Source organism: Papilio xuthus, unplaced genomic scaffold (assembly GCF_000836235.2).
Source record: "Papilio xuthus unplaced genomic scaffold, Pxut_1.1 DF829673.1, whole genome shotgun sequence".
NCBI classification, from domain to species: domain Eukaryota; kingdom Metazoa; phylum Arthropoda; class Insecta; order Lepidoptera; family Papilionidae; genus Papilio; species Papilio xuthus.
The window spans coordinates 276,456-290,343 of NW_013528976.1; the positions used below are offsets into that span (position 1 = coordinate 276,456).

At 35.9% G+C, this 13,888-nt stretch overlaps 1 protein-coding gene across 3 annotated transcripts in view; it reads right to left on the reverse strand.

Annotated features, from left to right (window-relative positions):
* Positions 1-13,888, reverse strand: part of Orp8 (Oxysterol-binding protein-related protein 8) — a 33,795-nt gene that overhangs the window by 10,241 nt on the left and 9,666 nt on the right. For all 3 annotated transcript variants that reach the window (XM_013307451.1, XM_013307442.1, XM_013307435.1), the window contains exons 6-9: positions 13,721-13,807; positions 13,127-13,271; positions 12,138-12,258; positions 11,646-11,746 (exon numbers count right to left, since the gene is read on the reverse strand). In XM_013307451.1, coding sequence (XP_013162905.1) covers positions 11,646-11,746; positions 12,138-12,258; positions 13,127-13,271; positions 13,721-13,807 — 454 coding nt within the window. The remainder of the gene's footprint in view (positions 1-11,645; positions 11,747-12,137; positions 12,259-13,126; positions 13,272-13,720; positions 13,808-13,888) is intronic.

The following is a 13,888-nucleotide window of genomic DNA, read 5'->3' on the forward strand; positions in this document are numbered from 1 at the left end:
TGTGCCAACACAGGACAAGTACGTGAGTGTTTAGCCGTTAAATATTAGCTTATTAGAAAATTGAATTTCTAGCATAAACACATAGTAGCTTGTGTTCTTTCACACTATGTTCTTAGCCTGTACCAAATGGCATCGAGATCCATTGTGCCCTTCTGAAGATACCTTCTAACAAACATCCATCTATACATACAAACTTACGCATTTATATTAGTAAGATAATATAACTGTACTTTCGTTTCTAGACGTAGACATTATCTTATCGTTTAAAAAATAAATATAGTAACATTTAAAAGATAATGTACTTTGCACGAAAGATAAATAAAAAAAAAACACTAAAACATAACGAACCAAAGAGTATTTTGTAATATAATATGAAAATTAACGGCAAAATGTTGGTAAGCGCCTTAACAACGCCTGTATTAATTCGGCCAATACTTTTTTTTAAATGTTCGTTGAAGTTCAAAGATGGTTTTTACGGCGAGAAAAATTCGAATAACCAGGATAACCATAAAAACAAGCCTTTTCTTTTTCCTATACAAACGTTTTCTAACTAAAACGAGCTTTATTGCTGTTGTATAAAGTTCAAATTGAATTACAAGCGCTCACTGCACTTTATTGCAATTTAATTAGGCAGTAAGAAGTGAAAAATATAATTAACATAAACTTAATTTATTTATAACTAGATTATTCAGACAGAAAGAACTTATTTCCCTTTCCTATTCTCACCCCATTTATACATTAGCTGTCGCCCGCAACTCCGTCCGCGCGGGATTATAAAATAGATGTTGTCCGATTCTCAGACCTACTCAATATGCTCACAAAATTTCATGAGAATCGGTCAAGCCGTTTCGGAGGAGTATGGAAACGAAAATTGTGACACGAGAATTTTATATAAGACAAGAAAATCGTAGGATATAGCGGGGGATTAAAAATTAGGATTTTTATAAAAAAAAAATTAATTCGTCATCTATTCGCTCCGAAACCGTTGATCAAATTTTAATAAAACTTTGGTAGAACATCCTGTGTAAACCAAAGAAGGTTTGAGCAGTAAAAAGTAAAAAGAAATACAAAATATTTTCAGTTTCAAATTCTCGAGTCACAATTTTCGTTCCCATACTCCTTCGAAACGGCTTGACCGATTCTCATGAAATTTTGTGAGCATATTGAGCAGATCAGAATCGGTCATCATCTATATTTACCCCGCGCGGACGGAGTCGCGGGCGACAGCTAGTATATTAAAAAATATATATCAAAACATTTTATCTATATAATTTCCGGTAATCAAAACGCGATAACAGCATATTGCCTCAACTATTCGTTTTACAATCTCTTAGAAGTTCCGTATTACAGATTTCTCACTAATAATAAAAAATATATTTACTAATCGTCGCTTACAATTCCGTCTGCGCTAATTTAAAAAAAAAAAAACTTAATAAGTACCCTATACGTTCTACAAGACATATTCTACATCTATGATAAATTTCATAAAGATCCGTTTAACCGTTCTGGAGATACCTTCTAACAAACATACATCTAAACATTCGCATTTATAATATTAGTAAGAAGGAAATATCATATTGCTATCCCTTTCACTCTTTCAGAGTAAGACAGGGACAACTATATGTTTCGTATATTATATTTAATTAGTGCAATCCATTAAGGTACGCGTCCATTGTCCCGCACCGGACGGCCCGCAACGGATTTTAGTTTGCGTGTCCTTAAGACAAAGCAAATCCGTTGCGTACGGTGCGTCTTGTACGGGATAATATACACGCACATTTAAACACTTCTCATTATCAACAATTACTTAAGTAATTATACGATAAGAAAATACGTAATTTCGATAAAGAAAAATCAATTAGTTAACTTCAAATATGTCCCATTCTAAATGAACGCCTTATCATCGGTTTCTGATACCAAAAACTCTATAAAACATATCGTTATGCAGCCGTCCTGGAGATACATACTAAACAACCATCCATCCAAACATTCATATTTTTTTTTTATATCATAAGGTGGGAAACGAGCGAGCGGCCACTTGAAATCGCTGAAATAGCGAAGTGACCGTTGCCCATAGACATACGCAATTGCATATACGTAGCCTACCTTTAATCGTCGGAGGAGAGGATGCACAGAAAGAAAATATTTCCATGCATCCTCTCACCCGGAAAGTCCACTTCCACTTCTCATCCTTTCCTTATAAGACAAAGCGTGGGACAAAGAAAGAGGACTACATTAGGCGTCCGGGACGCATACTCATCAGACTGTACGCGGAATTGCTTCCACTTGACTGGACTGACGGATGAGGGGATGCATGGAAAGGGAAGATATTTTCTTTCTGTGCATCCTCTCCTCCGTCGATTAAAGGTAGGCAACGCATATGCAATTGCGTATGTTTATGATCAACGGTCACTTCGCTATTTCAGCGATTTCAGGTGGCCGCTCGCTCGTTTGCCATCTTATAATATAAAAAAAACATTCTGTAGATACCTTCTCAAACATCCATACATCCAAACATTCGCATTTATAATATTAGTAAGAGAAACAAACCTGCACATATCTTATACTCTTCTAAATTCTTCTGAACAACAATCGAATTTTCGATATTTCTATAATCCGTCAAAATGGCGGAGTCCATAGAGAATTTTCTAGAATAGATTTCTTCACCGGGTTCCGAACATTGTCTTGTTAATTTCTTTTGTCGTTTCAATAAAGAAAATATACTCGATCTTCTTCTCAACGGTTTTTTGGTTTTTATTATATTCTCGTCCATTGTCAACTTGTCCATTTTATTAAAATTTTGCTTATAAATTTTTTATATATCATTCTTTATATAAGCGTCGATGGCTCAGGGATCAAGCAATTGCAATCTGCAGGTCCTGGGTTCGAATCGCGTCATATACAATGTGTTTTTCGATTTCCGATTTACATATACATTTATCTTATGTTACGATGAAGGAAAACATCGTGATGCTGCACATATCTGACAAAGTCAAAGATATGTGTGAAGTCTTGCACTTGTCCAGCGTGGTTGACTATGACTTAGTCATCAACTTATGGTAGGCTCCGAGCCCATCAGTGGGGACGTATAATGAGCTGATGATGATATGGATATCTATTTAAATGTAGATAATTTATGTACTTCAAAAGTGAAGATTTGTTTGTATGTTAAATTAAAAAAAAAACTATTGAATCGATTTGGAAAAATACCTTTAACCGTGGATTTCTGAGAAAAATCTCTGTATACCATCATCCCGATAACAATATTAAATAGATATTTTATTCTCAGAAACCCACATGTAATTAAAATACTAAAAATGTCATATATAAAGCGTCAATAGCCTAATGGTTAAGGGTACGGATTTCCGATCACGAGGTCGGGGGTTCGAATCCCGACATTCGACTATTGTCGTAAACCATATCCTAGCACAAGCCTAGAGCTTAGTTGGAATAGTAAAATAAATATTAGTCAATTTACAAAAAATATATACGTCACGTTTTAACTAGTGAAACCGTACCTTAATATGTTATTAAGAAATAATTAGAACGTCAAATGTCAAATCTTTAGTGTCATAATAACCACGTTATTTTGTGAAATAATCAATGAATCTACAATTTATCTAGTCAGATCACAAATGACATTCACAATAAGTCGGTAAACGCTACGTCAGACGTATGTTAGTATAAGCTAGAACCTAACCAAGGTAGACATGTTAAGACCTAGATTTTAAAGGTCATTACTTTGTATGGACAATGTTTATCATTAAGGCTTTTCGTACACAAAGCATCGTAAATCGACAAATCTTATCTTAGGGAACATACCCATACTACGTGACCTATTTTTTTTAGTTACTTCGACCCCTCCCTCCCCTCGGTGACCACTCGTAGTACACGCCAAGAGTTTTTAGTTTTTACGTAATAATTCATAATTATGACTTTTAATCATATCACAGGTAAACATTGAAAACAGAAATAATTTGGCTCATACTCTTCTTTATAGCATAAGACTGCATGCATACTTAAATTACTAGTGAATTATGTATTATGAAAAAAAAAACAAGTAACGACTACATGACTATAATCTGAGACCCCCCCGCTCCTGTGACTGACCGTAGTATTATAAGGACTCCGCGCCCCCCCCCCCTAAACTGGTCACGTAGTATGGGTACGTTCCCTTACTAATATTATAAATGCGAATGTTTAGATGGACGTTTCTTTGAAGGTATCTCTAGAACGACAGAACGAATATCGATGAAATTTGTCATACATATAGAACATAGTCTGGTAGAACACATAGGCTATTAATTAGAGTTGTTTTTTTAATTCCCCGCAAACTGAGTCGCGGGCGACATCGGGGAAACGCGTTGCGCGCAACACACACAACATTGAATCGTCGACGCGAGTCGTATGTCACTACGCATGGCGACTACTGTGTCAAATTTCATCAAGATCCATACAGCCTTAGGAGATACCTTTTAACATACATCTAAACATTCACATTTATAATATTAGTAAGATATTAATTTGTTCAAATTATATAATTATTTCAAAATTATCAACACTATTTTCCCTGTAATATTACATTAGAGCGAACAAAGTATAAAATTAAGCTGGTTTTAAAATCTTAGACGCAGATTTGACTGTGTAATCAAGCTATATCTTATTACTTAACTTAATGTACATTTCCACTAAACAACTAAACGCGCGATTTCAACCGCGCGCTTATCTTTATCTATAATAATACTAGCGGTCGCCCGCGTAAATTAAAAAAAACATAAAAGTAACCTATATGTTCTTTCAGACTATGTTCTATATGTATGTCAAATTTCATCGAGATACGTTAAGCCGTTCTAGAGATACCTTCTAATAAACATCCATCCACCTAAACATTCGCATTTATAATATTAGTAAGTAAGGTTATAAAGAGGAAGAAATTTTAGTTGTGTTTGTTACGAATAAACTCAAAAACTATAGGATCGATTTAAATAAAATATTTTAACATTAGAATGCTTAACTATCACTTAATAACATAAGCTATAATTAACATAATTAGTAGTCGCTAATTAATCGAAATAGGACCGTAATTCATAGCAAAAAAATGGCACAATAATTTTACCTGTGTCAAATTTTAAGTTTAAAGTTTTCACTTGGAGTAATGTAAAAATAAAACATATTAAATGGCGAAGTTGGAATCACTAACACCAGTCACTACCAGTGGAAAAAACATGCGAACAACGCACGCGCGGTTAATCGCTTAATGGAAATAGGGGTTTAACCTCGTAATTTGTTATCTTATCTCGTTATAATCAGCCGGTGTACTGAATAGCTTTCGTTGTAACGTATTATAACATTGCTAAATATGTACTTAATTTGTGAATCATTATATAACTAGCAAGTTAAAAAGTAATAAAAATCTCGACTTAATCAGTGCAGAATTTAAAAAATCTAGTCCATAACATTCTCGTGTACAATAGCTACCTTCCAGTCAAAGTCCCGTTAAAATCTGTCCACGCGTTCCCGAGATTATAAGCAACAAACACAAACTTACGGACATACAGACAAAAATTTAGCTTCTCGTTTAGCGACGCAAATACACTTGTACGATATATGATATCTCTCGATACACTCCAATTTTATTATTATGTATAGATTACACATGTCGTGATCACGCTAGGAACAAGAAGACGTGGCCGTCCTAAACTTGGCCGCGTCCAGTAGCTGCCGACATAAAGGCAATCGGGCTGACATAGCCCGAGACACAGAGCCCAAGATAGAGCGAACTGGCGGCGTACTGTGGACGCCTTCTACCCCACTACGGGGACATAGGACTTTAAGTTAAAGTAAGTCACACATGTTTTGTAGTTACTAAGGGAATTTTTAACAGTGGTAGAGCCCGCTTTAACATCTTCGCACGAATTGGCCAGGCTCGCCCGGTGAAATACCACCAATCAGAAGACAGGCGTCGAGTGGAAGCAATTCCAACTACAGTCTGATGAGTGTGCGCCCGGAGGTCTAATTTAGTCCTCTTTCCCTTCCCACCCTTTTTCTTATAAGGAAAAGATGTGAAGTGGAAGTGGACTTTCCAGATGAGAGGATGCATGGGAAGGGAAAATATTTGCTTTCTGTGCATCCTATCCTCCGTCGATTGAAGGTAGGCAACGCATATGCAATTGCGTATGTCTATGGGCAACGGTCACTTTGCTATTTCAGCGATTTGGATTTAAGATTGAGGAACATTGATATTGGCAAAGGGACAGATTGATTTAACTAAAATCAAATCGATTCAATAGTTATTTTATCAATTAAAAAATAAATCTTTTAAACTATAAAAGTAAAAAAGTACTGTTAGGAAGGAAATCCGACAGTGCCGGTGTATCGCAACACTAGCCTTATTAACATCAACGTTTATGTCTCCTCACTACATCTGACACAACACTTTGTTACCAAAGTGCGCTTGCGTCAAATGATTCTAACTTATAATGTCTAATAGTATGTATATCCATTTATTTAACTATCACTCGAAACAAACAATTCAATCCGTCACTAAACATACAACAAACATGCGTCATAAACACAACTGCAACATTATCTTGAACAATCTAAAATATATCGCGACACGACCGTCCGCTACGGACACTATTGTAATACTAAACTTTAAAATAATTTTTATCATTAAACACATAATGTTTTTAGGGTTCCGTACGTTGAAGAGAAAAACAGAACCCTTGTAGGATTTATTTACTTGCACAATTTGCCTTTACCAGGCAATGTAGCATAAAATTTCCTTAAACCAAATCTTACTAATATTAAACTGATATATAAACACGGCTAAACACTCACGTATATAAGTCCGGTGGCGGCACCGACTAGTTTCGAGCCCAACGAGGGCCCTTCATCAGGATGAGTGGTACTTGTATTATTTCGCGGACGCGGCCCTCAGCTCACTACTTATTATAAATGCGAATGTTTAGATGTATGTATGTTTAAAGGTATCTCCAGAACAGCTGAACGGATCTTGATGAAATTTAGCTACTAATTAAGTTTTTTAATCCCGAGCGGACGTAATCGCGGGTGATAGCTAGTACTTATATAAATATGTTATTCTTAGTATGTTCACCTTGTTTTCTGTCTGTTAAGACATGCACGCGAGATACTATAAAGCTGGAATTTATATCAAATACTCAAGTCTACTGTCTCTTGTTGCTGTGAAAAAATCAAACTTGTAAGCCAACGTAATCAAATGATACAGCCGTTTATGCAATTTTTACACTTGCAAGGAAATCAACACCTACAGTTTACTACCAGAGAACGCAGAATCTTGAGATTTGGTACGAAGTTAAATCTTATAGCACAGATAAAGGAAAAATTGCTTAAACCGTAAATTACTTATAAAACTGCAATTTTATACGGAACACTCAGTTTGCGAGTCCGACTCGCACTTGGCCGGTTATTTTTTTACGTAATAAAAGCATTTATTTCTATAAAATGGATATGGATTTCTTGGAGATACCACTTTTCAATTATTTTCGACGTTGGCCACGAAGGGAGTTATAGGTCAAACCCAACATAACCTTGTCTTCATCACAGAAGACAAGGGATCTTTCCAAGATTCCCCACTCCCTCCGATACCAAAAAAAGGTCATACAGTTTTTGTTCCGACAGATAATTCTATCTATATTATTGGTTCGATTCCTTACCACCGCTAACGCAACCATCAACGTCAAAATGACGAAAATCAAATAGAAACAGATTACCATAGCTTATAGCCTATCTAACCTACAGAAGTCAGAGACTTCGCGGTACGTAAATTCATTTTTAATGTACATACTAGCTGTCGCCCACGACTCTGTCTGGGCGGAAGTAAAACCGGTAGCCTATGTGTTCTTCCAGACTATGTTCTACATCTGACTTTCATCGAGATCCTTTTAGTAGTTTTGAAGATACCTACATACAAACATACATCCATACATTCGCATTTATAATATTAGTAAGATATAAGATGTATCTCTCGTCACGTAGCATAAATGCATTTTACATATAAGGAAAAATAATTCACCTTTAAGTTATCTGTCAAGGAAACTAAACATAAATGCAATTCACAATACCACAGTGTAGTTAATACAGTATACCTATTTATAGAGAAACTAGCTGTTGACAAATTAAAAAAAAACTTAATAAGTATGTGTTCTTTGACTATGGCCTAAACACTCTTAACTTAGGGTAGGCTCCGAGCCCCCCCCCCCCTCCTTCTGCGAAATTACTATTTCGCAGAAGGAGGAAAGAGAGCGAGAGCGCGAGGATAACCCCCTCGCGCCCCCGCTCAGACGCAGGAGAGTGGGAGGAAGGAGGCGACAATTCGCCGCCGCCCTTCCCCCCACTAACCATGCGTGAGGAGGAGGCCCCTTCAGGGCGATAACGCAGGCGGGCCCACGGAAGTAAGCGAAAGCGTTCCCGTGGCGCCCGCCACAATGCGTCAGAGGGCAGTCAGGTTTTAGTGGGTATTCTGGTCACCTTCTGTGGCCGGCGAGTCCCACACTCCCTACGCCATTGCACCGCCCGGCGTAGGCGTGCGTAAATGCATTTCCTGACTATAAAAAAAAAAAAGGCTCCGAGCCCCTCGGTGGGGACGTATAGTGAGCTGATGATGTGTTCTTCCAGACTATGTTCTAGTATGACAAATTTCATCAAGATCCATTCAGCTGTTCTGAAGATACCTTCTAACATACATCTAAACATTCGCATTTATAATATTAGTAAGATTCAAGATCAATTAAAACATGTCAGTATTTATGACATACTTTGTAAGAATACGAATCGAATGACACTTCATTTGTCAAAATCTGTTCATTTGTTTACGATACAGGATGTTACAAAATAATTTACATACATACGAACCCAAACACATATAATATTTGTTTTTTTTTTTATTAGAATAAATATATTTACTATGTTAACGCTTACTGATAAGAAATGAAACGTGACTTATTAATTAAATAATACGGTAAAAGATAAATCTTACTAATATTATAAATGCGAATGTTTAGATGTTTGTAAGTAAATATCTTCAGAACGTCTGCATGGATCTTGATGAAAGTCATAGATGTAGAACACAGTCTGGAAGAACACATAGACTACTAAAGTTTTTTTCAATTCTACACAGGAGAAAGCTTTTACTAGATATAAAAATTCTAGATCATGTATTAATATACGTATTGAGACGACCTTGAAGAATGATCAAAGATTAAACGATCTACAGATGCTACATTAGCGATTAAATAACATTCTAGCTTTCACAACAAATGATAAATAACACGTCTAATATATTAACGATTAATCTAGCCTATTTACAACCCGTTCACGATAACATGAGTTATACTATGCACACGAGAATAACTATAACCTGCTGTTTATTTGTATTGCCATCTCTTTCATTGATTTTGATAGAATAGAGACAGCTACATATCTCAATGTAAGTCATGTCTCATGTTATTGTGTAGTTTACAATACCAAAAATTGTATAAAAACATGTTTTTATACAATTGTAAACACGGGTAAAACATCTCACCGTCAGTCAACACTTTTCCGGTAACGTATACGTTTTGTGATGTAAATCTTTCGTCTCTTCGCTCAGATTTGAGTGCCTCGAAACTTGTTGATGGCAAATGGGAATAGTTGATTAAAGAAAACTTGCCATTGGATGGATTGTGTCTGTATGGAATGCTAGAAAATAATTTATCTGTTTCATTTTCGGAACAATAGATGGCGTTATAACCAAAAAGAGCGTCGGTGGCTCAGTGGTCAAGCCTTGTAATCTGCAGGTCCTGGGTTCGAATCCCGCCATGTACCAATGTGTTTTTCCATTTCCGATTTACATATATACATTTATCCGACGTTACGGTGAAGGAAAACATCATGATGCTGTACATATCTGAGAAAGTCAAATGTGTGGAGTCAACCCACACTTGGCCAGCGTTGACTATGACCTTGTCGCTAATTTAGGGTAAACTCCGAGCCCCTCAGTGGGGACGTATAGTGAGCTGATGATTTCAAAACTCACCGTCTCTTAGATTTATCATCATCAGTCGATGATGTACTAGTTTCGCGGAAACGTTCGATAGATGGCGCTGTTTTAGTAATTAAAATATTATTACAAGCATTCGAAGCGTCGCAAAGTATTTCCGAGCTGCCTCTAAATTTCCTTATAGTTTTAACATCATCGTTCTCTGAATCTGTCTTTGCACCGGATTCGCGTAAATCGCTAATCCTCTGCGATCTTTTACACTTTGATGTTGATGGAGTCGAACTACGTCGTTTAGGTATCGGTGTTTTTGATATAATTTTATTCTTGTCTCCGAGAGACATAGCACTTTTAGGCAGATCAAAATATTTCAATATCGGCGTCTTCTTTGGTATATCAATTTTTAACGGACTAGAAGCTAAACTTTTAGACAAACGTTTCTGTTTGATTTCAGATAAATTTCTTTCTGCATCTTTCTTTTTTAGTAAATCCAAAAAACCTAGATCTTTTTTATCACTTTCCGGTGTTGAATCACAACTGTCATGTTCCTTAGCTAACATTTCAATGTATTCTATAAATTGCGACAATTTTGATGATTTGGATTTAATTTTTTTCGGTTTGGGGTCAGCAGAGTTACATCTATGCGGTGAATTATCGTGTATTACAATAGGTATTGGGGAGCTACGAGTTGACGAATCTATTTGTTTAACTGTATAGCATACGTGCAATGGAAAGGTGGGTAGATTGAAAATTAAATTAAACGTAGGGTACCTTTAAATATTCCTTTAAAAAAAACTTACGTAGATATGTAAACTGTAAATACTCTTTACAAATAAAATAATTAAGTAAAATCGAATTCAATAGAAATGTGAAATTATAAAAAACATATCTAAAACTTGATCTTTATAAGTAAGACTTATTACTTGTGTGTAACATTACATGTGACATGACATTGTCAGTCAGTGACATGCGTCATTAAATTGTCATATCTATTAAATTAGAATTTATAACCAAATATTAACTAAACATATAAACTTTAAAGTAAAGTAACTATCTTTAGTAATTTTAATCTTTAGAATTACAAGTTGTATGTCTATATATATCTGTGTGAGTGTCTGTGCGCGCGTCTGGATGTGCATGTTTCTTTCTGTGCTCTACTTTGTGTGCAATGTCTCTCTCTGTCTGTGTGTTTGTCTGTGTGCGTGTGCGTCTGTGTGTGCATTTTTCTGTATGTGCATGTTTCTTTGTGTGCATGTTTTTTGTGCGCATGTTTCTTTGTGTGCAATGTCTCCCTCTGTCTGTGTGCATGTGCGTCTGTGTGTGCATTTTTCTATATGTGCATGTTTCTATGTGTGCATGTTTCTATGTGTGCATGTTTCTATGTGTGCATGTTTCTATATGTGCATGTTTCTATGTGTGCATGTTTCTATGTGTGCATGTTTCTATATGTGCATGTTTCTATGTGTGCATGTTTCTTTGTGTGCATGTTTCTATGTGTGCATGTTTCTTTGTGTGCATGTTTCTATGTGTGCATGTTTCTATGTGTGCATGTTTCTTTGTGTGCATGTTTCTATGTGTGCATGTTTCTTCGTGTGCATGGCTGTCTCTGTGTGCGTGTGTAACTGACCGTGCTCATTAAAGTGCCTCTCGAGCTCCTCATGCGAGATGTTGGTCTGCGCGGCCGGAGTCTCCGGCTCCAGCGTCGCCTCCGGTCTGGAGCGGGAACATCTGTACATCAAAACATATAAATATATATATATATATATATATATATATATATATATATATATATATATATATATATATATATATATATATCAAATACAATGTTTGCCAAAATATTACCATCAAGGGGTGCAAAATAAACAATAGGGGATGAATTTATTAAAATATATGAGTTTTGTTGTAATCATACTAATATTATAAATGCGAATGTTTGGATGAAATTTGACGTACATATAGTACATAAGAAGAACACATAGGCTACTAATTAAGTTTTTATCAACACCATACGCACAGAATCGCGGGTGAAACCAAGTGTCTTTAATTAGCCTAAATTATACCATCTCATACATCATATTTCACACAAAGTCACGTGCTAAAGCTAGTATATAATAACCTGAGCATAGCATTGCTGCATTGTAATGCCAATTCTAATCCATCCAACCAACAATGACCTGCAGCTTGAGATGGTGCTCGGAATATCAGATGTGCTGTCGGTAATGGCTGTACCACTGCACCTGGAAATTAAAAGCAATATTATTTATAGAAAAAAATTAACACAAATTAATAGTCTATGACACTCTTTGGAAGTATATGAATCTAATGACACCTTATTTGTCAAAATCTGATCAGTAGATACAGAGATTACAAGGAACAGACACAACGTTATAAAGCAATTCCGCGTTTCGTCTGATGAGTTTACGTCCCGGAGGTCTAATTTAATCCTCTTTCCCTACCCAAACTTTTTCTTATAAGGAAAGGATGGGAAGTGGAAATGGACTTTCCGGATGAGAGGATGCATGGGAAGGGAAAATATTTTCTTTCTGTGCATCCCCTCCTTCGTAGATTAAAGGTATACAACGCGTACGCAATTGCGTATGTCTATGAGCAAGTCGCTTCGCTATTTCAGCGATTTCAGGTGGCAGCTCGCTCGTTTGCCATCTTATGATATAAAAAAAAACGTGGATATACCTATACATCATATGAAAGAAATCTTACTAATATTATAAATGCAAATGTTTAGATGTATGTTTGTTAGAAGGTGTCTCCAGAATGACTCAACAGATCTTGATGAAATTAGTCATACATATAGAACATAGTCTGGAAGAACACATAGACTAATTATGTTTATTTAAATTCATCGCGGACGGAGTCACGGGCCACAACTAGTGTAACTATATTTGCATAGTTTACAACGAAAAACTAATTTATAACATTTTTTTGTCTGTCTGTCTGTCTGCAAGTTTGTGTTTGTTGCTTATAATCTCGTGAACGTGTGGACAGATTTTAACGGGACTTTAACTGGAAGTTACCTGATGTTATAGACTAGATTTCTTTTCAACACCTAAAGAGTTATGAGTGAAAACTAGGAATATAATATCTTACCTATAGTTTCGTTATGTGGTCCTCTTGGTGCCCATATATTTTGTTCTAACGGATGATATAATTTGAAGCAGAAACCGTCTTTCTTACTTGGTCGTTCTATCACACGGCAAGATGTTAATAACACCGTACCAACCCAATGACTACTCTGTTGGTGTATTATATTAAATTAAATAAATAAAAAAGGTAAAAAAAACCTTATTATAGTATGTCTATTTAAGATATATTAGTTTGATGATTAACTAGATATTTGTTGGGTGAAATCTATTAATAATAATTTCGATTTTCGATGTTTGCGTAGTCCAGTCTTTCCCAAAGTGTGCGATAACGCCCCCTTGTGGGCTGCAGGTGTCAAGTTGCGGGTTATAGTAAAACGTTTCCTTTACAATTCTCCGTTAATATACATATATAGGTCACAGTAATTAATTATTATAGTTAGAATCATTTGACGCAAGCGCACTTTCGTAACAAAGTCTTGTGTCAGATGTAGTGAGGGAACATAAACGTAGATATTTTAATAACGCTAGTGTTGTGATACACCGGCATAGTGCCGGATTTTCTTCATAACAGTATTGAGTAAACTCAAAAACTACAAACCTTTGCCTTGGGACTCTTGTATAACAACAAGATGCCAGGCTTCAGCACGCACCAGAGTTTAGTCCACGATTTTAATGATCCTCGCACCTAGTGGAAATACACCTTAAATTATTATATAACATGTTTGTTTATAAGATTTAGGGGTCAATTAGAAATGATATCATCAGC